This window comes from Zootoca vivipara, chromosome 6, assembly GCF_963506605.1.
Source record: "Zootoca vivipara chromosome 6, rZooViv1.1, whole genome shotgun sequence".
NCBI lineage: Eukaryota > Metazoa > Chordata > Lepidosauria > Squamata > Lacertidae > Zootoca > Zootoca vivipara.
In genome coordinates this window covers 20,702,366-20,729,495 of record NC_083281.1, presented here as the reverse complement: position 1 = coordinate 20,729,495, position 27,130 = coordinate 20,702,366, and the positions used below count along the sequence as shown (strand labels likewise).

The 27,130-nt window shown below is 43.6% G+C and overlaps 1 protein-coding gene across 2 annotated transcripts; it reads right to left on the bottom strand.

The window, feature by feature from the left end:
• Positions 1–41: 41 nt before the first annotated feature.
• On the bottom strand, positions 42–14,955 carry LOC118086604 (galectin-5). Of its 2 annotated transcripts, none has more exons than XM_035118428.2 (6): positions 14,851–14,955; positions 12,530–12,624; positions 8,048–8,285; positions 3,973–4,092; positions 3,524–3,574; positions 42–2,301 (listed from the first exon to the last, which is right to left on the bottom strand). In XM_035118428.2, the coding sequence occupies exons 1-6, from the start codon at positions 14,851–14,853 to the stop codon at positions 2,281–2,283; spliced, it is 528 nt and encodes a 175-aa protein (XP_034974319.1). In that variant the 5' UTR covers positions 14,854–14,955; the 3' UTR covers positions 42–2,280. The 2 variants fall into 2 exon arrangements, with proteins under 2 accessions (XP_034974319.1, XP_034974318.1); XM_035118427.2 differs by having other exon boundaries at positions 47–2,304; positions 14,851–14,954.
• Positions 14,956–27,130: the final 12,175 nt, after the last annotated feature.

The following is a 27,130-nucleotide window of genomic DNA, read 5'->3' as shown; positions in this document are numbered from 1 at the left end:
TTTGTTTGACTCTGATATATATAAAACATCTTGTAGTTACTTGTATATTTTGTGAGGTGATGTGGCAGTTACGGTACCTCAACCTGCAAAGAACCCCCAGACGTTTCACGGTCCGTTGGTACCTGCACCAACCACGTTTTAATTCCGCTGCCACCAACCAGTGTATGTCTGGTAATCTCTCCACTCACTCCAGTCAGGGATAACGTTGGGAAAAAACTGGGTTGATTTAGATTTAGTACATAAGCATGTGGTTTCCAAAAGATTAGTTCTTATTTTCTTTCATAACAGTTCCTATACTGGCCTATACCTATAGCTTATAATCAAGAACAGTTCCAAACTCTCTCTCCCTTCTGGTTACCTCGCTACCTCTGCCTCACCCTCTGCCTCTCTCAACTGCCCCCTCAAACCTTCCACAACCAGCCCCAACAACAACAACCCTTCTCCTCCCAGGGGTGGGTTTATATAGTCCTCCTAACCCCGCCCCCTAGGGTTCTAACTGGCTAATCCCTTTAACTTCTTCTATGCTGTCCCTAATTTGGGTGATCGTCACAGATGAGTTGTATGATATATACATCATTTTGAAGTGGTTTATTCATATATTTTGAATGACATCATAACCAATTATATATTCACTAACAGTTATTAGTCAGTGTGTTGTGTTTGCATTTTTGTAAATCGTGGTAGACTCAGCAGGTTCAAACTTTGCCTGACCTGCTTCTGAAAAACCCAGCCACATCCCCACATCTATCACTGGCCCTGCTGTGAATGCTCCTTGAGTGTTTTCTCTGGCTGGAATGCCTCCCTGAACTCCAATAATGCCACTTCCTTGCCTGGAGGGACAACATAGGTGTGTGCTTGTGCAGAAACTAGCCTACCGGAGGAAGGCAAACATTACAGTATATCCTGCTCTGCTCGCTTTTGCCTAAGGCTGTATCCACCCCTGACACGTGGGCTGAAAATTGTCTCTGCCAATCTTAATATCATCAAAAGTCTCCGTTTGATCTTTTATGGTGTGAAGCAACCTCCAATCTGCAGGCCATATTTGGCTGGCTGCTGGTCCCAATTTGGCCTGCAAATCCTTTCTTCCCCCAGTCCATGTCCACTGGCCCGACACCTGACATAACTACCAATGCACAATGGCAGTCTTAAAGTGTGCTCCTGGTTGTGCATGGGCAAAAGGAGGATTGCCCCATTGGCAAGGAGGATTGTCCCTGATGTAACATGCATTTTAGAGAAATTACATAAAAGTAACGCAAGAATTCCTAGAGGATCACACTTTTCTGTTATTTATTTAGCACTTATTTACATATTTAAAATTTCCAAGCTTGCTTGTTTCACTTCTATACCACCTTTGCAGGTGGCTAATCAAGCTATTAACATGACAAATTAAAGCAGAAGAATATTAAAATGGACTTATCAGTCAGCCCAAAAAAGCAACCTAAAAGCCAGCATAAACACAAGCAGCATAAAGAACATGCAGGTCCTGTTGCCCACCTGCTCACTATCTGCCAGTTCACTTATCCAAACAGAAATAATCATGCCCAAACCTCATTATACACCCCACAGATTCAGATATCCAAAGAGCCGAAGTTTGTCCACTTCCTTACTTGTTGTGCTTGGCTGGTCAGTGGCAGCCATTTTCGGACAGAAACCGTGGGGAAAGGGAGTGGGGAGAGAGATTGGACAAATCTGTTTCCCCACACACACACACTTTGAATTCCCTCTAGCTGGTTGGCTGCAGCCATTTTAGGAAAAGAAACAATGGCAGGAGGGGACCGAGATAACTGATTCCTAAAGGCATCAATGGAAATTGTGGATTTGTTTGCAAACATTTGCCTAACGAATGATTTCCAGGAAATGTATTGTGGGCGGCTAGCAGGATCTGCTGGTAACAAAGCATTGTTGGTGACTGTTGAAGGGCCTTGAGTTTACTTGAGTTTACTTGAATTTACGATGTTTATTCCTCAAGCCTTGTTGTTTTACAGTCTCCCATTGCCCTCACAACAGCCAACAATAACAGTATATAGTACAGTATATAGAACAGAACACTACAATATACAGTATATAGTACAGTATATAGAAACCGTGCAAATATTTTGCTAACTACCGATTTTCTTGACACTAATTAATTTTCCTTCATTCTGCACATAACAGCTGAACTCCATCCTCAGTGAGGTCAGGAAAAGAGCATCCATCCCTTTACCCAACCAGCCAGGACTTCCGTTTTCCAAAGGATCACGCAGGCTCATCTTGGGTCTTCACTTTTTTAGTTGACTTTGCTTATGGAGCACGCTTCTCTTCCTGCTGAGTGGCAGAGACAAAAGAAAAGAAAAGAAGTCAATGTCAAGTTATCACCAACCTAGGTGGGCTTGTGAAAGACTGTCATAAAGGAAATGGGGTCAAAGCTTGCCCAACCATGAGGAGGCTGGGATGACTGCTTATTGCCATTGCAGTGCTCAATACAGTCATACCTCGGTTTACGTACGCCTCGGTTTGAGTATTTTCAGTTTAAGAACTCTGCGGACCTGTCTGGAACAGATTAATCCACTTTCCATTACTTTCAATGGTAAAGTTCGCTTCAGGTTAAGTACGGACTTCCGGAACCAATTACACTCATACCTCAGGTTAAGTACGCTTCAGGTTGAGTACTCTGGGGACCCGTCTGGAACAGATTAATCCACTTTCCATTATTTTCAATGGGAAAGTTCGCTTCAGGTTAAGAATGCTTCAGTTTAAGTACTCCACGGACCGTCTGGAACGGATTCATCCACTTTACATTACTTTCAATGGGAAAGTTTGCTTCAGGTTAAGTACGCTTCAGGTTAACTACAGACTTCCGGAACCAATTGTGTTTGTAAACCGAGGTACCACTGTACATATGGCATTAAAAGTTGAGTAAAAGCAAAGTTTTTGTTGTTGTTTTTTTAAGGATAAGTGCTCTGAACAAACCCAAAAAACCCTAAGCTTCTGTTAGCCAGCAGAGGCAGTGACTTTTTAGGGAAAAATATGCCTTTGGACATCATGGTAAAGCCCAAAGGTCTGCAGGCTGTATTAAGATGGAAGGCAGAGGTGCAATCTCATGTAGGATACACTATATTGGCTGGCATGGGGGAGAAATCTGATTCAGTTTGCACTTAGGAAGTGAACCTCCTTAATTGAGAGTTTCCTAAACAGTACGCAAACCAAAACACAGGCATCCTTTGAAAGTCATTTTTCCAAATATTGCAGTGCAGTTTCCAAGCCAAATAATGTGTGCAAAGATGCATATAGTACATTTTAAAAACAACAACATAAGAATGCATTCTATTAGGGAAAGTTGCTTTGCAAAAAAAAAGGCCCATTAGGCAAAATTGTACACACATGTGCATATCACAATAAATTCAATTAAACTGCTAATGAATCTTCATGAGGACTTTAAAAAAAATTATAAACTGATGTGCAGACTTGAACTTACTGAAAAATCATTACCAGCTTCATCCATTATTGGGAAAGAAGTGAAAATAAACACAGGGGGCTGACTTACTTTGTCATATGTGGTGTCACCGGAATCAGGAGGGCTGTAAGCGGGTGGAGCCTGGAACACAAAGATATAGATACCAGGGGATGAGAGCAGATGTTGAAAAGTGCATGGCTTCAGACAGTGGGGTCTAAGCTTTAGAAATCCAGCCCACTTGCATCATAAGCTTTCTTGTTTCAACTTTTCATCCTCAGAGACCTGAAACTGCTATGTAGTCTCATCCATCTTTTCCAACTCTATGCTGAATCATTTACAGTAAAAACAGAAGTCAGGCATTCTCCCAGAAATCATTAATATCCTGTCCAGAATCTTGCAGGTAAAAAGGTGAGGGCCTCCTCAAATTATTTTTGAGGAGCCTCATTTCTTTGACAAATGGCTGTTTCCCAGGTTAGATGCCCCATAAACCACACTGGCAAGTTTAAGTTAAGGACAAAAGAGGAGAAAAACCAACTCACTTTAGTCTCAGAAAATTCAAAGTGGTTCACTGAGACATCACCTTTGATCTCCAAGGTCTGGACTCTTTTGGGGGGAAGACGGTGCTTGTACTCTAAAAAGTGATTTCCATTGACATATACCTACAGGAAAAAATGCAACAAGTAGTCCCTCATTCAATTTCCAGTTGGCAGGTACAAGAAGAAGGCTTCAGGTGTTTTAAAGACCACCAGGCTTAATACAATGTAAGTTCTTGTGGGGCATACCTGACTGTCAGCTATTTCACTAAAGCTTATTCCAGAGTAAATGTTTTCCCAGAGGCTTAGTGGTTCATTGCACCAGGGCGCTGGCCTCTAAGGGGCACCCCAGTGAGTGGGGGAGCTGCGCGGCTTTGCCAGCGGCCCCCCCTTTCCCTGCATGTCTGACAGCTGCGCTTTGCCAACCATATGGCTGGCAGGCATGCAGCTTCCTTCCCAAGCCTCTACAGGAGGAGAGTGATCCCTGCAAAGGCTTAGGATGGAAGCTGCACCCCGCCAACTATATGGCTGGCTGTCATGCAGTGCGCTCTCTCTCTCTCTCTCTCTCTCTCTCTCTCTCTCTCTCTCTCTCTCTCTCTCTCTCTCGCCCACCCGCCCTATGGTAAGAGGGAGGTGGGTGAGGGCGAAGGCGAAGCGGAGCGCGAGGAGGAGGGAGGGAGGGAGGGAGGAAGAGAAGAAGAAGAAGAAGAGGAGGAGGAGGAGGAGGAGGAGGAGGAGGAGAGGCGCCCCCCCGACTTGCCCCCTTTCTTCCTCCTCTAGCCAGCGGAGGAGTCTCTGCGCTGGGTTTGCAGCCCTGCTTGCAGGTCCCCTTGCCCGTCTAGCCCGAGCCATGAGTAGCAGCAGCTGCTGCCCTGGTTTCTCTCTCTCCCTGGAATCGTGCCCTGTGTTTAATGTTACGGGCAACTCTATCCCAGGGAAGGGAAGCCTCCTCCCTTCGCTCTTCTTCTTCTTCTTCTTCAGGGCTCCTTCTCCGGCCCCACCCCACCCCACCAATAAGGTCCCTAGGGGTTGTAAAGCATGCAAGACCATTTAGCACCAACCCCATTCATTCCACCAGCTGGCCATCACCCACTCACTCCAAGCCCTGCGAAAAATATCATCACCATTATTATTATTATTATTATTATTATTATTATTATTACTACTAGTAGTAGTACTGCCCTCCACCCATAGATACCAGAGCGGCTCACAGCCTGAAACTACAGTACTAAGCACATGCTGAAAACTAGAACAAAGGCAAACCAAACCAAGCCAGCAACACTCCTTCTCCCTTATTTGTGAAACAAGCCTGTTAATTGCCTATCAAACTTAAAAAGAAAAAGGCACTGAAGGTTTTTGAGATCAATGCAAGCTAAAAAGCATTGCAGGGAGTTGGGCTAGATGACCCACAGGGTCCCTTCCAATTCTACGTTTATCTGAAAAACACACACCTCGCCCCAAGCAACTGTGTGTGAGACTTGCTCCTCAGAAAGTGTGCCTTGTCTTGCTACCTGTGGATTTTGGTCTCTCATCAGCCCCCTCCCCCCAATGTATTCATATTCATATTTCTTTCTCCCTAATCTCCAATATTACATTTTTCCTCTGGTTGAGACTTAAAACAGAAAGCCCTAATTCCCAACTGTGTTTCTTGCTGCAGTCCTACTGTCTACTCAGAAGTAAGGTCCTATTAGATTTAGCAGGGCTTACTCTCAGGTAAGTGCAGTTAGGGCTGCAGACTTTGTGACCCGAGTTTTGGGTCCTTTTTAGGTTCAGGATGTCACTGCTTTACACCCACACCCACTCCCCACAATATTTGAAAACGTCAGCTTTGTACTTAAACCCAAATTGGCCGGGAACTTCATTCTCTGTGTCTTTATTAATTTATTTAAAGAACAACAAACTGGTGATTGCTTTCACTTTTTGATATGTGTTGATTTGAATCCTGAGGATGAATTAGAAGAACTGCTGAGTCTTGAATGAGTCTTGCTTTGGAATTGAGGACTTCATTAGATTTTCTTCTGCCTTTTCATTTCATTTCATTTTCATTTGTTCTAAGGGCTTGTTAGAGATAATGTGTAAGCGTGGTGTCAGCTCCCTAAAAAAATGGTTTGACAACTCTGGGAAATGGGGGGGGGGTGTGCCGGAGGGATCTTTGAACCACAGCCCCGGATATGCTTAAGATGGTCCAGATGTTTTCTATTTAATTTAACATGTTTTTTGCCCTTCCTTTCTGCCATTTAGATCATCAGTGCAGCTTACACTACAGAGGTTTACAGCCTCAGCTTGGGGGGGAGGGGGGCTAAGCTTCTACCTCAGAGCTTTCCAAACTTTTCATGTTAGTGACACACTTTTTAGACGTGAATCATTTCGTGACACAGTAATTCAGTTTTAGTAACAAACCAGAGGTTAAACTAACCCCTTTCCAGCCCCGTGAGGAGCGTGGGGAGCATTTGCACGACACACCTACACAAAGCTCTGTTTTTCTATGTGTAAATCCTCCACCCTAGAACAAAGGAGCAGACACTTGGCCTGTTTTAGCCTTATTTCTACCCAGGTTTTATGTTTTCTCTATACTGTACTCTTTGCTTCCGCCACTAGATGGAGCGCTTTCTTTTTTTCTGCAGCTTTACATTTACTATTTTAAAAAAATTAAAAAGCCACGCAACTGTCACTTTCCAACTGCCACTTCCCCAACATTCTACCCCCTCAGCCCCTGCCTTTGTTTGCATAATACCTCACACAGATTTGAATGCCGCATTCGTAATCAAGAAAACAATTCTGAATATTTAGCTGCTTATAGCTCAGAAGTTAGATTAGTTGTAAGGTGCTTTGGGTTGTTCTGAGCAAGATAAAGCAACTGAGAAATTTAATTAAGAACAACTGATGTCATTTGTTTTAGCCCAAGCCTGAGAAAAGTGTGTGGGTGAGTCAGAAACAAGATTTTGGGTAGGTAGGGAGGCAGCGTTGTGGTGAGGCAAGCTCACTAGCCCTATTATTTCCTTTTAAGCCAGTTCCCACAGTGCTGAATAAGGTAATATTTTACCCACAGGGACACACTCACACTTCACTGCTAGCCTACACATTCACACTAAGGGCTTATCCCACATTTCTCCTCCTCCTCCTGCTTTCCCCTGGGGAAAACCACTCTTTACCGCTGAATCAGAGCAAACAGCAATAGAGTTTTCTGTGGGTTGCAGTTTGCTCTGATTAATGGTAAAACACTGATTTTTCCTGGGGGGACAAACAAAACACTGCCTGGACCTGTGTCTAGAAAGTGTGGAGCCATGTTACGTGTGGACATGCCCTGGCATATTCCATGCTGAGGCAACTTGAATTCTGATTGGCTAGTTAGTTCTAGACCCTTAAATAAACTGCTTTGAGGCCTTTTCCCACCAAAACCAAGCAGCATATAAGTTTTATGACTTAAACAAATAATAAATAAAAAAGCAAACCCCTGTATTTCTCCTCGGTTATTTACCCAGCATTGTTGCACCCCCACCCCAATCTCCACACCAGTGCGAGACTCCAGGGGTCCCAGCAGGGTTCGTGTTTCCTTTGGGAAGGAGGCACAGCAAAGACTGTGGTGTCTTTATAATAGATGGTTTATTTACACATATATACAACCTGAGCCTACGATGAGTCCTGCTTCTCTCATGGCCACGATTCTGGATTCAAGCTGTCAGCCCACATGGTGCTTTGATCCCTGCCTTTCTCCAGCCTGCCACCTCTTACATACTGACACCTTTTTCCCCTAGCTCACCTCAGGCAAGCTGAGATCCTAAGCGCAACTCTGCTAACTGACACAGAGATGAAGAAGGGGCCCCATCCCTCTGCTGCCTGGTACAGAGTCTCTGCTAACAATGCATATCCCTGCTTTGTTTGCTTAGCCTTAGCGACTCGACCAGTCTCAGCAACTGAATCCCTGCTGCATCTGGGGATTGGTTAAATCCTAAAACATTTCTGGTTCTAGGAATATAGGAGAGTCTTCCTCTCCTCCTCAGCCTTTTCTTTTCCAGCTGACACTCAAGGTTGCTTGCTATCAAATGGAGTAACGTGGCTCACCACCCCAGTCCCACAGCACCTGATAGCAGCCACTCTCAACATCTATGGTCATGTCAAAAGAATTGTCCTGCGTGAAAGGTGTGCCGGTGGCAATTTCCTCTTTCCCCCAGAAGTCTTCGTCGCTCTCCCAGAACTTCCAGAGCGGTTTTTTACTTTTCATCTGCGTGTTGCACACGACCACCGGCTTTAACTGATCGAATCGCGGATTGAAGTGGAAGGCGATGTCGCCATTGGGGCACAGGAAATTCACTGCAAATCTGAAATGTGAGAAGGGCAGAAGCACTGTTGACTTCTGGAATAAGATTTATAATGAACTTAAGAAAGTGCTAAAAGGCACATTTGTCAAGAAACCAGAGGCATTATTATGCTAAAGTAATATTTTAAGAATAGAAATTAAGTGGTAAATAAATCTGTGGATTAGGTAAAAGAGGTTATTCTAGAATAGAAAATAAGAAATTTAGTATTAAAAGTGAATATTTAGAGGTAGAATTTGCTAAATTAGAAGTGTGTTTGAGAAACACAGGGACGGGAACCCGAGGAGGTCCCAATATACACTGTGATAAAGATAAGTTATACAGTTTTTTATCTTTTTTTATTTTGTGGTTTTCTCTGTTTTTCTTGATTGTTGTATTTTTGTGTTTTTTTTGTATTCATATCTCCCCCCACCCTTTCTAATTTTCTGTAAACCCTTTTTCTATTGTGAAAATCAATAAATATCTATTTAAAAAAAAAAGAAGCACTGTGAGGAAGGAGAGAGCGGTCAATTGCAGAGGAAACGGAACTGAAAAGGCCAAGTGGACAAAGAAGCAGGAACAACAACACACATGTGGTGGGGCTGTGAGGAGATTAAGAAATTTTGGGGAGCAATACATAAGGAATTTTTAAAAATGTTGAAAATCCCAATTGTTAAAAAACTAGAGGCATATCTCCTAGGCTTGATAGGGAAAGATATACCGCAAGTGAAAAAAAAAGAATTTCTCTATATGCAACTACGGCAGCCAGGGTAGTGATTGCTTCTAAATGAAAATCTCAAATCATGCCCTCAAAAGAGGAGTGGATTTGCAAATTAAATGAATATTTAGAACTGGCAAAGATACCCTCAATCATAGGATATCAGTCAAATAAAAAATTAAAAAAGGAATGGAAATGTTTAGAAGATTATATGTTAAAATATTGTTCTAAGAAAGATATGCTAATATGCCTAGAATAAAAATGTAAAGTATATCTATGAATTGGAAAAAAGAATAGATAAAAGAAATACATAGGATGATACATTTTTAGAATGCAAAGATAAAGGCGGAAATAGAGATTCAAAAAAGTCGAATTGTGGTGAAGGGAAGCTATAGGTGTGGAGGGAGTACCGTATTATATGATAAGTATGTAATATTTGTTTTCATTTTTATTTTTTGGATTGTTTTCAATCTTTTCTTTCTTTTTTGTTGTTGTTTTCCCCCCTGTATTATTTAAACAAAAATAAATAAACATGCAAACCAAAAAGGGGGGGAAGAAAATTGAAAAAAGAAAAGGCCAAGTGGAGGGGAGAATGGAGCAAGAGAGAGAGGCAAGGTTTGGAAAGGGCAGGACTCATGAAGGCTGACCTGAGGGAGTACAACTGGGAAGTGGCACACCACAGCAAAATTTCTGTGCACCTATAGCATGCCCACTGCTTATCCTCACCGAGTCTTTTAAGCATGAATATAATTCTACCAAGGCATGTACTTGCCAGTTCTCTGAATTAACCCTCCAAAGAATAACAGGCTGAAGTTTGTTCCCAGGTCCTTATCCCCGATTCCCGGTTCCTTCCTTGACAAAACAGAGAGCTGAGGGAGCAGCTTGAATCAGGACTTTCGGTGCATGTGCCCCTGCAGTCCAAGACACCTCTGTGATAAGATGCTCACTGGCTCTCAGCTATAACAACGCAAAACCAGTAAAATAAAAAATAAAATAAAATTCCAGGGGAAGACATATTCATTAACATCCAAATCGCAAGATTTGCTCTGGCCATTGAGAAAGTGCAAGCCAACTTCCTGTGATGGGAAATGGCTGACTCCTATACGATAGGACCCCAGCCGTGCCAGGAATTCAGGGCTGGTATGGGGGTAATTAGCCCTGGCAGACTCCCCAGGGTGGGGGAGGACTGTCTTGAAGACCCACAGATTGTCTGAGATTGTCAGCTTGCATCAAGGTGCAAGCGGCAGGACACTGGGTCAAGATCACAACACGGCCGGCACTCTCCAAAGCCACTCCCACAGCCGGGAATATCTGCTCTTATAAAATAATTAGATTTGGACAATTAGCAGACATAGTCTGGACTGCAGGAGACGGAAAAAACCTGCAGATTTTTACAGCCCCTGGCTTAGACTTTAAAGTTCGATTTAAAGGAGACTCTTATCATGATATTCAGATCTATGCGGTATGTGCTCTTTTTTTAATATAATACAGTGGTGCCTTGCTTAACGAATGCCCTGCTTAACGAAATTTCTGCTTAACGAAAGGTTTTTTTCTAGTGGAGGTTGCCTCGCTAGACGAATTCGTTTTATGAAAAATTCATCTAGCAAATCGCGGTTTCCCATAGGAATGCATTGAAATTCAATTAATGCGTTCCTATGGGCAAAAAAAAAAATTCAATGCATTCCTATGGGATTCACTAGACGAATTTTTCGTTATAAGAAAAGACCTGTGGAACGAATTAAATTCGTCCAGCGAGGCACCACTGTACTGTATTACAAATGGCTTTTCTATGCCAAGCCCCATTAATAAACCTAATTTATTTTGAGGAGTACAGATGGACTTTCATTTATAATTGGATATTTAATTGCACAGCATTATTTGATTCGAGAGACTTGATAAGGAAAAGAAGAAACAAAATGGCGCTGACTTATACAGGTTGGCCTCTAATAAATCAATTCCTGTGCATTCTAAAATGGCGCTGATTAATGATGCAGCACAGAAAAACTTGACTTTCTCCCTGTCTTGAAGGAAGCAGATATGTTTGCTGGCTGATTTTGTACCTGAACTGAGTTAATAAGTTGGATAACATGCAGTGCAGCTGTTTGCAATATTTAATCATTGGGTAATCATTAATCATTTAATCATTATTTCATATTTTATTACAAAGGAATGTGGATTCTGAGCCTCTGATAACAAGTAGGCGACTATGGACAGATACTTAAATCTACAGGATGGATTGTGTTTTGCCTTGTGTTATTTTATTTATAATTCTTGTTTATTTATTTAATAAAATTTATTTTAAAAAACCTGCAAAGTGGTTTACCAAAACAAAAAACAAAAAAAACACAGCAGTAAAATAAAAAAAATTAACAATCCTACTTTAAAACATACAAAAGCTAAAATATTAAGATTATAATTACTTCAACTTCCTAAGCATCTTGGTATGCTTGCCTAAAGAAGAATGCTTTTAGCAGGTGTCCGAAAAGAGTCTAGCAAAAGCACATGCTTTGTTGAAATTTCAGCCTTCACGACATAGGAAAATGGCCAAGTAAACAGCCATTTTCGTAGAGGAGGGTCACAATATTAACTGATAATGCATGAAATTTCATATAATCCCTAGTGTAGTAAGATAAGACCTTTGGAGCAGGCCTTTTCAAAAAAAAGGTTTTTTTATGAACCGCCCTAGTAGGGCAGTAATTGTTCCTTGATAATTTGTCACCCCCCTCCATAGCTGTCAACTTCTGGATTGGAAAATAAGGGATCAGCAGCAGCGCGGCACTGGAAATCGCTTCTGCGCATGTCCAGACATGCGCAGAAGCGACTTCTGGTGCCAGCTCTGCCCGATTTCCGGTGCCCAGACATGGGCAGAGCGGCACCGGAAATCGCTTCTGCGCATGTCCAGACATGTGCAGAAGCGACTTCCGGTGCTGGGCTGTCCGTGTCCGCATGTCTGGGCACCAGAAATCACTTCTGTGCATGCCCGGCAAGTGAGTGAGCAGCCAGCCGGGAGCCGGGACATTTATGGGGTATTTTTTCAATCCAGGGTTGCAGCAGGAAACGGATTTAAATTCGGGGTTTCCCTCCAAAAACGGGAAGGTTGACAACTATGCCTCCCTCCATGATGGCACCTGGGGCGGATCTGTCCCCCCCACACACACCCCTGACTTTGATTTGTTTGTTGTTTCTTTCCTGTGGTGGTCTATTGGAACAACGAATGGCAATGAAATCAAGTGGCAAAATTGATAACACATTCAAGTCAGCAACAAAGTTTTCAAACTTTTTAATATATATTTTCAATAAGCATTTATTTATTTATGGAGTACTGTTTTTGACTACACAACTCTGAAGTAAAGTATTCCTAAATGAACTCAAGAAGATTCAACAGCAGAACACAGCAGCTTCACTACCCTGACAGACTGCATACATCACCCCACATCCATGATTTTGGTTACAGAGGAAAAAGGGTCAGGTCTGAGAGGAAGAGATGGATGGGGCAGGACAGTTGCTGAAAAACAAAGGGAATCGAACATGACCAGGAGGCTGGACAAACCTTTCTGTGTATGTTCCGACAAAGCCTTGGATAAAAAATCTCTTTCCCTCACTGAGGCCTCCAACATTGGTCCAAGAAGCAGCAACAGGAAAGCTCTGTGGAGTGGGGAGGAAAGTGGAAAAATAAGGTCATCACATTCTCGATCCAATAGCCTAAAACTCAGCCTCAAAATCATCCCAACCGTCATGAAGAGAACTCACATTTTAATGGAAACGGTTTATATCAGCTGCATACCTGCTATACTTTTAAAGCACATTCTCTCCTCACCTCATTGTACTTTGTTAGGGGTTGCTAAGAATTATAACTCTCTGAGGGATAATGCCCCAATGCCCAGAATTATTTGAGGGGTGGGGAGGCGTGTCGAATGTATTTTAAAGGTAGAGTTTTATGTATCCGTTGTTTGAAATGAGAATTTGTTTTAAGAGCATAGCCTTCAAGGGCCCTGGGTGGAGACGAGAACACTCCACAGAACCCCAGCTCAGCTTTCGAGACTCTACCCCCATCTTCTGTGCTAGTATAAACTGCATTTATATACTAATATTAATTCAATCATCCTTTATTGGCATAATTTAGACACCACATGTTAAGGCTGAGCCAGGAGCCCCACCACTCTCCCCCACGAAGAAAGGATGGTTCCCCCTCTGACGTGCACTTTCTCTGCACCCCACTCACTATCTTTGAGCTGGTTCGTCAGCTCTTTGTCTCACATTTTTCTGGCGTGAAAGTGAAAGCAAAGCTTCATCTATAAAACATCGACCTTCCTCAGGAAAGGGGCAGGACACAATGCTGGCAGCTCCTTTTGAGCAAGGTTCAGGCCATAGGGAGAACATCCTTGTGGAGGGGAGGGATGGGCCAGTCTGTCCATTTTGGTTTCTCTCAATTTCTCATTTTTCCAATCCTAAGAATAGCTCTCTACATTTCCACATCAGGTGCAGTTTCTTTCCCCAAAGCCCCCATGAAAACTAAATCAGCATTTTGGTGTCCATTCTTGTAATATACCGTATAACACGTTCGTATGCAGTCGCGCCTCATACACATATTTTTGCAAATCGATTTCCCCTAATACAACACATTTCTGTATATTATTTTCATATGTGCGTTTTTATTTCTGCATTACCCCAGTATTCTTGTGCATATTATTTTCTACACTGCAAAATTCAGAGAAGTAAGTTCCAAAGGATAGGAATCATAACTCTCTGAGGGGTAATGTCAGAATGCCCAGAATTCTTTGACAAGGAAAAGGTGTATCGAATGTATGTTAAAGGTAGAGTTTTATGTATCTGTTGTTTAAAAAAAGAATTTGTTTTAAGAGCATGGCCTTCAAGGGCCCAAGATAGAGATGAGAACACTCCATAGAGCCCTAGCTCAGATTTTGAGAGTCTACCCCTATCTTCTGTGCTAGTATAAACTGCATTTATATACTAATATTCATTCATTCATCCTTTATTGGCATAATTTAGACAATAAAAATCATAAAAGAGAGGGTGGAATCTACAAAACATAGGTAATCCAGACATATTAAACACATAAAACATAGAAGACTCAGTACTAAAAATTAAGGAATGGGAAACCTCAGAACACATTCTCAGCTAAGGAATTTATGATCAGTACCAGGACCAAGATCAAAAGTATTTTTGCCCAAAACTCACTCCTGGTTCTCCACCCCCAAACCCCTGTGTCCTTTTTCAGCGACCTAACTTGGGGTCAGGTAAGCTTTTCAGTAAGAACAGATCCTGTTAGAAAACTGGAGTCATAAACTCTTGCCGATTTGACACAAATAACTCCTGAGAGATCTCAACCTGCCTTCTGCTCACCTGAGTTCCTGAGAGCAAAGGCTCTTCTACTCTCTGCAAACATCTTTAGGCTGCTTTCCCATGCCCCGCAAGCCCCATTTAACAATGGGACTTACTTTAGAGTAGCCAAACTTTCAACCATGTAGGTGATGTCACAGAACATGGGATGGAGAGGAAGATTTCTATCCTGAAGAAACTCTTACGCAGATTCACAAAACTTTTGAAAAGCCAACAACATGATTTCCCCACAAGGCGAAACTGAGGCAGTGCTCTGCTAAGGAAAGGGGCAGGAAATAGGGGGAGTGTGCCAGCTAAAACAAGGCAGTTAAGAGCCGATCCTTTCCTTAGAAGTGAACTGCGTCACACTTCAAGAAAGATACTGACACTTTTCCTGATGATGGTAAAGCAACAGCTCAGTGCTGGGGACCAACAGCACATGTTAAGGCTGAGCCAGGAGCCCCACCACTCTCCCCCATGAAGAAAGGGTGGTTCCCCCTCTGACATGCACTTTCTCTGCACCCCACTCACCATCTTTGAGCTGGTTCGTCAGCTTTTCGTCTCACGTTCTCCTGACGTGAAAGTGAAAGCAATGCTTCATCTAACAAACATCGACATTCCTCAGGAAAGGGGTGGGACACAATGCTGGCAGCTCCTTTTGAGCAAGCTTCAGGCCAAGGTTCAGGGATGGGCCAGTCTGTCCATTTTGGTTTCTCTCGGTTTTTCATTTTTCCAATCTTAAGTATAGCTCTCCACATTTGCACATCAGTTGCTGCTTCCCCCCCCCCCAAAGCCCTCATGAAAACTAATCAGCATTTTGGTGTGAATATCTTGTAACATACGGTACCTTATAACACGATTGTATGTGGTCATGCCTAATAAAGTCTTACCTTGGTTGTCAAACGGAATCTGTTCTGGAAGTCCGTTCTACTTCCGAAAACGTTCGACAACCAAGGCGCGGCTTCCAATTGGCTACAGGAGCTTCCTGCACTCAAACGGAAGCCGAGTCAGACGTTTGGGTTCCAAAGAACGTTTCCGAACCGGAACACTCACTTCTGGGTTTGCAGCATTCGGGAGCCAAAACGTTTCATTCGCAAGGCGTTCAGAATCCAAGGTATGGCTGTACACGTATTTTTGCAAATTGATTTCCCCTAATACAACACATTTCTGTATATTATTTTCATATGTGTGTTTTTATTTCTGCATTACCCCAGTATTCCTGTGCCTATTATTTTGCTGCAAAATTCAGAGAAGTATGTGCCAAAGGAGGGCTGCGTTTCAGTTCTCATATTGTTATGGGAAGCGTGAATTAGGTGTGCTCTCTTTCAATGCAAACTGAATCAAATTTCTCCACAATCCCTAGTGAAGGTGCCAAAAGCCAGTGCAGGAGGATTATGGACTCTACCTCCTCTCCTCTAGCCTTGAACCCTTGAGGGGAGGAGGCAAGGGAAGGAAAAGTTAGTGACAGATCATCTGCAACATGCATCTTAAACATTGGGATTATCGAGCAACAATCAATTGAACACCATAATTAGCCTAGGTGCAGGGATACTTTTTCAGTCCAGGGGCGAGGGTCCCTTCTGGGCAATTGTTTTGGGGTGAGCACATGCCAGTGGTGGTCAGCGCCAGAGGCAAAAGTGCACAGAGCAGCAAATGTGAATTTTACCTCCACCACACAAGAAAATAATGTAAGCCTGATGAATCAGGCTATCTAGTCCAACATCCTGTCTTCACATTGGCCAACCAGATTCCTGGGAGAAACCTGTGGGGTGTGAAACACATAGCAATCAAGTACAACATTCCTAGAATGGACATGCTAGTGGGCGCTTTGTACCAGCCAGGAGTCTAACTTCCTGTTTCCTCCTGAGCTGGGACAAACTTCCTCTGCATGTGACTAGAGGCCTGTGTGTGTGAGGCCTAATCTGGGGAAGAGGAGTACACCATCTCCTTTAGCTCCTCTCTCTTCTCCATTTTGTTTTTCTACATGTTAGCACAAGTGACTGCCTGTCACCAGTCACTTGGGACTAACTCCCTTATGGGATAGTTCTGCATGTACATATACTTTTGTAACCTAAGTCTGCCTTCAGGGATCAAACTGTGAACTGAATGATTGTGAGTAAACTACTTTTGTGTTGACTTTAATAAGATTGCTGTGTCTATTCTTTTTAAGAGGGACAGGAAGGGATCTTACCAGGAATCTTATACTGAGAGGCTCAGACAAGCCTGCAACAAGCTAACCACTGTGTATTTAAAGGGGAATGTTTAAACTCTGCTAAGCTATAGAACTTGCTAACGCAAGTTAGGAAGGATATCATTAAACAATATATCCTCTCCTGCCTCCCTGAACATTCCCACAAAACCGGCAAGCAGGAATCAGGACTCAAGTATAAGGGCCTTCTCCCTTCCTGTGACTTCCAGCAATTCAGAAGCACCACTGCCTCTAACTGTGGAGGTGGAGCATAGCCATGTCGTGGCTATAAGCCATTGATTGCATACCCTCCAACATTCCTCATATGAAAATAGGGGAAATGCTTTCTCCTGACCTGCCTTGAAACCCCATTGTTGTGCCCCCTACCCCCACAGAGCATTTCCACCCCCACTTCACCAGCACACCCACACCCTCTACCGCCCGCCGAAAACCCATCAACCCTGATTTGATTCTATTCTTTGGTAGAGTGACAAAAAGGGGGGAAAACACACACCAATAAATAAATTTTAGAAAGGGGTAAGATTAGATGTTGACATACAAAGCATTTTTCCATTAAAAAATTCAAGACTTCTTTGTTCTCCGCTTCCTCTTTCTTCCCACCCAGGGCAGCCCTGCCCTCTGCCTGCCCCTCAGCACCAGTGCACCATGTGGGGCTGGGCCTTGGCAGTGGCAGAGAAAGGAGGGGAAGGGATGAGGTGTGGGGCTCCCTCCCCACAGAGCTGCATCTGACACCTTGCTTCTGGCAAGTGCTGGACACACAACGCTTTGCCCTGGCTTTTGAGACTTGAGGTGTTTATTTTTTTGGCCCCACCTTATTTCTGTCACTGCAAGTTTTTAAAAAACAGTTTTAAACATTGTGTTTTAATGTTGTAACGCGTCCTGGGACCTTAGGGTGAAGGATGGGTAGCTAATAATAACAACGGGTTAAGATTTATCTGTGGATTGCTGTTTCCATATGCACATTTGTGTTTCCATATGCACATTTGTGTTCCCACATTTGTGTTCCCTTAAACCACAGAGCCTAGGGCTTGCTGATCAGAAGGTCAGCGGTTCAAATCCCTGTGACGGGGTGAGCTCCCGTTGCTCGGTCCCAGCTCCTGCCAACCTAGCAGTTCGAAAGCACATCAAAATGCAAGTAGATAAATAGGAACCGCTACAGCAGGAGGGTAAATGGCGTTTCCGTGTGCTGCTCTGGTTTGCCAGAAGTGGCTTTGTCATGCTGGCCACATGACCTGGAAGCTATACGCCGGCTCCATCGGCCAATAATGCGAGATGAGCGCGCAACCCCAGAGTCGGTCACGACTGGACCTAATGGTCAGGGGTTCCTTTACCTTTACCTTTATCCATACATGGACACTTTCAATTTTATGCCTCCAGAATCTCCGCCCACCATAACTTCTAGAAACCTCAGATCCATTATGGGCATGCCTGGAAGTATTTGTTAATTTTATTTTTTTAAGGAGAGGACTGATCTGTTGCAAAAGATATTTTCTTGGAGCAGTAATGGTTTCTCCTCCTAAATTTCACAGACTCTTCATAATCCATATGCAAGAGGCCATCAAAGCTCAGACTCGTTTTTATATACTAGACAACAATATTTCTTCCAGAAATATGAAGTTTCATTCTCTTTTATTTTATTGTAAGTAGACATGGTATAGCAATTTATAATCCTTTTAAAACATAAATTTGTTTTCTGTTCTGTGCCTTCTTTCTGAGCATTGTCTTCTCTTTACCCTCTTTTTGTTTTGTTCCTGTAAAAAACAACAACAACAACCACACATAATTTTAAAAATGCAAATGAATTACTGGCACCACAGGTACCTATTCCCCATTCATCACAGCCCAACAAAGTGGTCCAGAATGATACTGTGACTGATTGCATCATCCACCACTGAGAGATCCAGGAGATTCATCAGGGTCTCAGCCTCCCTTGTCTTCCAGGGAAGATCATCCGCTGGAGCAAGGGGAGCGAATGCTGTGTAGGTTGCCATACGTCCGGAATTTCCCAGACATACTCAGTATTCAGCCCTCATAAAGAGCATCTGGGTGGAAATCGCTAAAATGTCCAGGAAAATCCAGGTGTATGGCAGCCATGTTGGTAGTGTGTCCAGATTTTCACTTTTTGAAATATGGCAACTCTATCAATGTACCCACTACGTTTTGAACTACAACTCCCGACAAGCCTGGCCAATGCAGGGAATGATGAGAGTTATAGTCCAAAACCTCTGGAAGGCATTACATTGGCTATCCCTGCCCTACAGCAACCAAAGCAGTTTAAGATTTCAAAACTAGGATGGACATCACAACGGAACTGATCCAAATAACCTGCCTCCATCCGAGCATATGTGGAGTTGGGCCATCCATTGTCACATTGTCCTGATTTATCAGATTTGGCCAGCATCAAATTATTTGAGACTGGTCAGAAGTATCAGTAGGACTAAGGTGTTCCTATATAAGAGAGGTCTGACTGACTACTGCAGACTTTCCTCTTCCAACCAAGTTGAAGTTCGTTCCCAGTCTGCATCTGTATTGGAATTATTTTCAATGTGTTTTTATGGCTTTATCACTTGTTGCTTTGCAAATCTGTCTCCTTTGGGAGGAAGGGTGGGAGATATAAATGTAATGAATAAATAAATAAACTTGCCCAGCAACAGCTCCTTTAAGATTAGATTGCCTCATTTCTAAGGCAAATGACAAATGGCTGTTTTCCTACCGTAAGCAAGAGAGAAACCATGTTGACAAGTTTTAAATGGGGAAGGATAGGAGGCTTTTAAAACCTGCAACTCACCCTAAGAGACTCTCTGCAAATTGACATCCCCTTTGATCTCCAGAGCCCGGACGCTATGAAATGGAATGCGGTGGGTGTATTTCAGCAATTCTTTACTATTGACAGAGACCTAGGGAAAGAACAGAACAAGAAAATGACAGCACAGGCTGATTTAGGGCAGTACAACTGGTACCTATGCACAGAGTGCAGAGCAATTGTCATCTAAGGCGTGTGCTATCGAAATTACGTATCAAAACTAACAGTGTTTCACACATATCATAGACTTTATGGAAGGTTTTCTTAACAAAACATCAAAACTTATATTAATCTTTCCTCAAACACCTATCCATTAAAAAAAAACTTTGGAAAAACTTTAAAAAGTATAAGTTAGTCAAAAAATAGTAATTTAAACAAAATGCTTATAAAAAATAAGATAATTACTTAACATTTAGCTTCTATTGCACATTAAATCCACTGAAGTCAAAAGAAAAAGTATAAAGAGATGTTGTTCAAAATGTGCCCTTTGAGAAGTTTGGTTTTGGCAATTGCAAAACAATATCCTTGAAATCAATGCTTGCCTTATCTTCTACAATGGGGAAGGCAAACATCCAAGATCCTGGTTTTTTTCCTGCGATATGACACAATAATCAGATATTATATTTAGAAATGACTTTGGCCATGTACTAAACAACATTTATCAGGAAAACATGATCTATTTTGTGTTTATTTGTAGGACATATGTCGGGGTTTCTATTAAGCCAACCTGTAACCGGATTTTTGCACTGCTCCTGCTGCTATTAGAAGCTAAGTCATGGTTTGACTTACCATTATATGTGCAAACCCAGACTTATGGTTTGTCTTGTTCCAAACAATCCACAAACAGTAGGCAAGTTTTGTTTCCTTCTTTTGCTTGGGAGGTACAAACCAAAAGTCCAGGTTGACATGTAAAATGTTTTTAGTAGTGCTGCACCAGCAGGACCAAGGAAGGAACAAAGTGGTCACACTTTTCTAAATGTGGCCTGTCAGGCTTGCTAAATAATTGTTTGGCTTAGTGTGAAATTGTGAAGAAAGGAAGAAGTTAGTTAACGTTTTGAAGTGAGGTATTTATTTTTGTCTTTTGGAGAGGCCCAGGGCTGTTGTGGAGGTGGCCTGGTCCGTGGGGGTGGCGTTATCGGTGGCGGCAGGATCCGTGGGGTGGGGTGGGGTGGATCGGTGTGATCTCCGGTGTGGGGGTGGGTCCCGGGAGGCGGCGGGATCAGCGGGGGTGCGATCCATGGGGTGTGTGTGTGTGGAGTAGTCTTGTTTGGGGGGGAGGGGGTCGCAGGAGGTAGTTTGGAGAGGCCTAGCACTGTTGTGGAGGCGGCCTGGTCTGTGGGGGTGGCGTTATCAGTGGCAGGATCTGTGGGGTGTGTGTGTGTGGAGTGGGCTTGTTCGGGGTGGGAGGCAGCGGAATTGGCGGGGACGCGATCCGTGGGGTGGGTGTGTGTGTGTGGAGTGGGCTTGGTCGGGGGGAGGGGGTCGCTGGTATGTGATCTCCTGGGCGGGCGTGGGTCCCTGGGGAGCAGCCTGGTCTTGGAGCGATCTCCAAGGCGGGCTTGGTTCCCTGAGGAGCGGCTTGGTCTTGGGGCGGTTTGCTCTTTGTTGGAGGCGTGGTCTCCGGGGTGTGAGGGATTCTGGGAGTATGTTTGTCCATTGTTTGTTGAATGTCCACTAGAGGGCGCAATTTTTTTGACCACAAATCCAGGTTTTTACCTGTGTTCGGTGTGTCAGCTGATCAGTGTAAGTGCATAATTACCTGCTCACATGTGACTCTGAGGTTGTGGCCAAATTTCAGGACAATCGGGTAAGTGCTTGTGGGAGAAAAGTGGGGAATAACACACATGCACCTTCACCATGACTCCTGTCCTCTCCAGTCAGCTCAGGAAGATGTGACTCCTCTGGGGAGGGGGAGATGCAGCCTTGACGCTTCATTCCTGGGCATCTCAGCACAGTCTTGGATGTACGGTATATAGATTGAAGAAAGAAATGTAACATACTGCATTCTGTAAATCAATATAACGTCTTCTGGGAAGGTCCCACCTTCTGTATCATGTGTGTTACATCAGTGGAGTTTGCTGCCTTCTTAGTAGTTTGGTTTTTGTTCGTTTTTATCCTCAGCTGAACACCAAAATGCGCAGCTAACCCAGGGACAGGGAACTTTTGTCAGCCTGGGAGGGGGGTCACATTCCCCTCTGAGCAATCATCTGTGGGTTGAGCACATGGGCATAGGCAGGGGGGCAGGAGGGGGCAATTTCCCCCCCTAGAGGCAAAGGCTGAGGGGCGCAGCAGTGTGGCAGCCCCAGGCTCCCGCTCCCGGCGCGAAGCTCCAGAGTCGCGCAGGGAACGCGAGCCTGTGGCTGCGTCCTCCGCGCCTCCCAGGTCTTCGGAGGAGGCGGCCCCAGGCTCCCGCTCCCAACGCATTCAAAAGCAATATTGCCTCACTGTGGAGGTGGAGAATAGCCATCACGGTTTCATAGAATCATAAAATTGTTGAGCTGGAAAGAACACCAAGGGACATCTAGTCCAACCGTCATCTTTCTTCTCTCTGGGGCACTTCTCTGTGATTTATTCTAGCTTAGGTATTTTTGTGGGGAACATTTGTTTAAAGGTGGGTGAGGGCAGATATCAATATAAACAACTTGTAATATTGCTCTCCGCTGCACATGTTCCAGCTTGTCAATATCCTTCTGAAATTGTGGTGCCCTGATATGGACACAGTACTCCAGGTGTGGTCTGACCAAAGCAGGATAGACTCAGAGTGGTACTATTGCCTCCCTTGAATAAAGCCTAGAATAGCGTGTTGTTGTTGTTGTTTAGTCATTTAGTCATGTCCGACTCTTTGTGACCTCATGGACCATAGCACGCCAGGCACTCCTGTCTTGCACTGCCTCCCGCAGTTTGGTCAAACTCATGTTCGTAGCTTCGAGAACACTGTCCAACCATCTCGTCCTCTGTCGTCCCCTTCTCCTAGTGCCCTCAATATTTCTCCAGAATAGCGTAAGGGTTTTTTTTTTTTTTGCTGCTGTATCACACTGTTGACTCATGTTCAGCTTGTGGTCCACTAAGACATCTCCGTCTTTTTCACATGTACTGCTAGTAAGCCAGGTGTCCCCCATCTTATTTTGGTGCCACTGGTTCTTGCTGCCTAAGTGCAGAACCTTGCATTTGTCCCTGTTGAAATTCATTTTGTTAGCTTGTGCCGATGTCTCCAATCTGTTAAGGTCATTTTAAATCCCGATTCTGTCTTCTGCAACATTAGCTACCTCTCCTAGTTTGGTGTCATCTGCAAATTTGATGAGCATCCCCTCAATTCCTTCACCCAAGACATTGAACAACAACGGGCCCAGGACAGAATCCTGCGACACCCCACTTGTCACTTTTTTCCAGCATGATGAGGAACCATTAATGAGCTCTCTTTGGGTTCAGTCACTCAACCAGCTATGATGGAATTAAACTACCGGTAGCTATGGAAAAAAACTGAAAACCAAATGAACCAAATGGCCCAGATGGTGTTTCTTCAAATTTCTACAAGAAGTTTAAAGATTTGATTCTTCCTTTTTTAATTATTTTATTTTAAAAAATTGGAATGGTGAAGAAATACCAGGCACTTGGAAATCATCTCAGATAACTTTGCTTACAAAACTAGAATGTTTATAATCTTTTTTTTATTTTTGTCTGTTATAATTGTTCTCTTTCTTTTATATACATTATAAAATGAAATAATAAAAAACTTTACAAAAAGAGAGTAAAATTAAATAAACACTTTTAAATCTACAATATATTAGACATCTTACAGCTGTGATTCCTGCACTGCAGGAGGTTGGCGCTAGATGATCCTTGTGGTCACTTCCAACTCTATGATTCTATGACTGGCAAGCATCAAAGCCTTATATAAAAAGCTATGATTTGACCTAAATGTCTAATGCAAACAAACAGGAGCGCAGGGAGGATGAGGAAGAGTAAGGGTGGTTTCTTTGGAAAATCAGAGGACAGCAGTCACTGGATATTTCAATAGTGGGCCAATGATAGCATGCATTGAATGAGTGGTTAAATTCATGCTTCTCCCATTTATTTTACTATCTATATCAGGAATGACCATCTGGTCCACAGTGCCTTTGAATCTGGCCTGCTGCCTCCCCGTTCTCAACCCTGTCCCACCATGCAACAATAATTAGGCTTAGATAAAAAGCTTCCATTTTCTATTCTGCTAATTACTTTCTGTGAAGTTCCTGTATTTTCTAAAAAGTGAAAATGAAGATTAACTTTTCATAATAAAACAAAAAACTAAGCATTTCCCCCTTTTTGTTTTTGCATGGCAAGCATTTTCTTTGAACATGGCTGTGTACACATCGCCATTTACTCTGGCTCCAGAGCCATAGCTGCCAAGTTTTCCCTTTTCTCGCGAGGAAGCCTATTCAGCATAAGGGAATTTCCCTTTAAAAAAGGGATAACTTGGCAGCTATGTCCAGAGCACTCTCACAGCTGGCATCTGAAGCCATGTACACATGTTATCAGCAAAAACTGCAAGGTTTTTAGCGGGGGCAATAAGATCTATTATTTGATTATTGATGTAAACCCCCAAAATGGATTTTCTATAGTTAGGTTTTTACCTCTATCCTCAGTACATTTTATTTTATTGCTATGGCTAGCCGCTGATACAAATAAAGATTCTTCTTCTACATATGATCAGCCACAATCCATATCTATCGTGTAGTTTCTTGATAAATGCTGCTGTTTGAGGTGTTTCGCCTCATCCCAGCTTCCATCCAGTTTCAGAATGTAAGCCATGGTTAAGCTGTGGTGTGTACCTTTGAGGCAGCCACTGTACATGCTCAGATGACAGCTTTATGAATGAGATTTGAAGGGATTGCAGGCTCAGGAAAACCAAACAGATAATGCTCCTCAGGTGAAGACATCTCTAGTGTGTACTGCCATGTGCAAAAGCAACTTGAAATGCAGTAGGTAGGGGAATGAGCTTGCTGTAGTTTAAGCTGCTAATGATCAAGTAGTCCCGGCTTTAAGTCTGAACTTTACAATGACCTGGAGAACCAAAAGTTCTAAAGGTTTCTTTTCTTTTAGTTATTGCGTGAAAAAAAATAAAAAAAAAATTCAGTAGTCCATTCTAGTTCATGAGAAAGTTAAAATCTTACTATATAAGGACATGTTGGAAGGAGATAGTAGCAAAAATGAAACAGCAAGGAACCCTTGAACTTCCTCTCCAGGCCATGTTAAAGTGCAACTCTTGCAAGAAAAACTAAAGATAAATTAACTATCCATGGCTCGTATTGGGTTATTTTGGAAATAACTGCAGGCCTATCTCCCTAAATCCAGAAGCAGCTGGGCTAATTTCCTAGCCAAAGTGGAGTTTCACGCACACACATGCACACAAACACAACAGACAGTCTGTGATGATTACTTGCAACAATCCTGGCAGTTTCCTGTGGTCAGAAGACATCTGTCCTGAGTGACCTGGGTCCATAAAATCCTTACACAGGATGCACCATCCATGGGCATAAAACAGCGACATGTGGTGGAGTCCCTAAAGGTAAAGGGACCCCTGAACATTAGGTCCAGTCGTTACCGACTCTGGGGTTGCGGCGCTCATCTCGCGTTATTGGCCAAGGGAGTTTCCAGGTCATGTGGCCAACATGACAAAGCCGCTTCTGGTGAATCAGAGCAGCACACGGAAACGTCGTTTACCGTCCCACTGTAACCTATTTATCTACTCAGGGCTGTCTGGCGCCCTGGCGCTGTGGTGCGGAGATCGCTCCGGTGCCCCCGCCCTCGCAGCGTGCAGCACCCCCCCCCCTGCCGGCCCGGCACCCTGGCGCCCCGCGCCACCAGGACTGCACCTAGAGCCGGGCCTGTATCTACTTGCACTTTGACGTGCTTTCGAACTGCTAGGTTAGCAGGAGCTGGGACCGAGCAATGGGAGCTCCCCCCGTCACGTGGATTCGAACTGCCGACCTTCTGATCGGCAAGCCCTAGGCTCTGTGGTTTAACCCACAGTGCCACCCGCGCTACAATATAGTACAATATAGCATATATTCAACACAAAAAACCAGTGACAATTTGTTGTTGACAAAGGACAGCTGGACATATAAAGGGCCCCATTACCAGTAGCTTAGAGCCTCATCAAACCTAAATCTGGCCCTGCATGTAGCCCAGCATCCTGTTTTCACTGTGGCTTAAGAGTTGCCTGCGTGGGAAACCAGCAAGCAGCTTTCAAGCACAAGAGCGCTCTTCCCCTCCAGTGGCTTCCTGCAACTGTGGCGCTTTGTTGTTGTTTTATTATTAAAGATTTTCAGAAATATATGCAATGTCTCTCATAACATGTTTACAAATCAGTTTCATTTGTTGAGACATTGGGAAGAGGGGAATAGAAGTAGATGGGGGGCAGATGGGGGTCCAGGTGACGGTGTTTCTATTTTACTTAATATACGGGGGGGGGGGTGTCAGCGTCACTTGTGCAGGTTCTCTGTTGTTCCCTTGTGTTCCTTTGGTGGAACTGTGGTGCTTTGTTGTTGTTTAGTCATGTCCGGCTCCAATACTTTGGCCACCTCATGAGAAGAGAAGACTCCCTGGAAAAGACCCTGATGTTGGGAAAGACTGAGGGCACAAGGAGAAGGGAATGACAGAGGACGAGATGGTTGGACAGTGTTCTTGAAGCCACCAGCATGAGTCTGACCAAACTGCGGGAGGCAGTGCAAGACAGTGATGTAAAATTTAAGCTGGTTCCTATGAACCCAGAGAAATGGATCCTGACCCAGGGAGAGCCCAAGGATCCAGGCAAGCAGGCACGATGTTGCCGCTGGCCGTAGAATGACAGAGACCAAACTAAGGCTGTCAAAAGCAAAGTACAGTTTATTAAAGAATAAAAACTGTTGCAACAGGGTCCTTCCTCTCACTCAGGAGAACAAGGAAGGAACCCCAAACAAAGATGTCTTGCCCTTAAAAAGAGATTTGAAATTGGTTTCAGCCCACCCCCCAGAAGCATCATCCATATGTCACAGAAGGGGTGTAGCCCAAGACCCCCCTCCCTAGATTCATCATAGGTACATCATGAAAGGGGAGGTCTGGTGGCAGTAATCTGAGCAGTCTGGACCCTGTCCCCTGCCCCCAAAACCTAATCAACAAAATTGAGAGATATTTACATTTCCCTGTTTCCCAGCCAAGTTAATCACACCCTTTTGTCTGGCAGTCAGGTATCAGGATGCCAGGGATTATCACTTTAATTCCTGAGACAATGAGAAGGTTCCCCCCACCCCACTTCTTCCTTGCAGAGGAACACCTGGTCAGAGAGAGTCAAAATGGTGTCAGTCAGGCCTGTTTTCCTGTGCTGCTTCAGACATGTTTCTGTACATTCATGTACATGTTTTATGAACCATTATTATATATATATAGATATGACCTCAAAATTCTTATAACAACAGGAATGCCTGGCGTGCTATGGTCCATGGGGTCAGGAAGAGTTGGACACGACTAAACAACAACAAACAAACAAACGACTAAACAACAACCTCTGCTAAATAAAAAACCTCCAAGGAAGGAGAGTCCAGTCCACAACTTCCCCAGGGAGACCAACAGCTCATAATGTCAGAAAGTAAGTCGACGAGGTCATTTCAATCTGTGTTAGCAGGTTAACTTTGGCGTGTTTCAAAGTTGGGTTGTAGATTATTCTTGTTTCTTGGTAAATCGCTTTGAGAGTGAATGGGTGGGTGTCTACGATGAAGCGGTGTATAAATTCTATGAAATTAAGTAAGCAAGCGCGTCTTTGGACACACAACCACCGCCCA

Excerpts from the sequence above, each read along its gene's own strand:
- LOC118086604 (XM_035118427.2), bottom strand. Across the intron at positions 4,093-8,047 it reads TTGAGAGTGGCTGCTATCAG|GTATATGTCAATGGAAATCA; the intron begins GTGCTGTGGGAC and ends TTTTTCCTGTAG. Across the intron at positions 2,305-3,523 it reads GTGACACCACATATGACAAA|CAGGAAGAGAAGCGTGCTCC; the intron begins GTAAGTCAGCCC and ends TCTGCCACTCAG.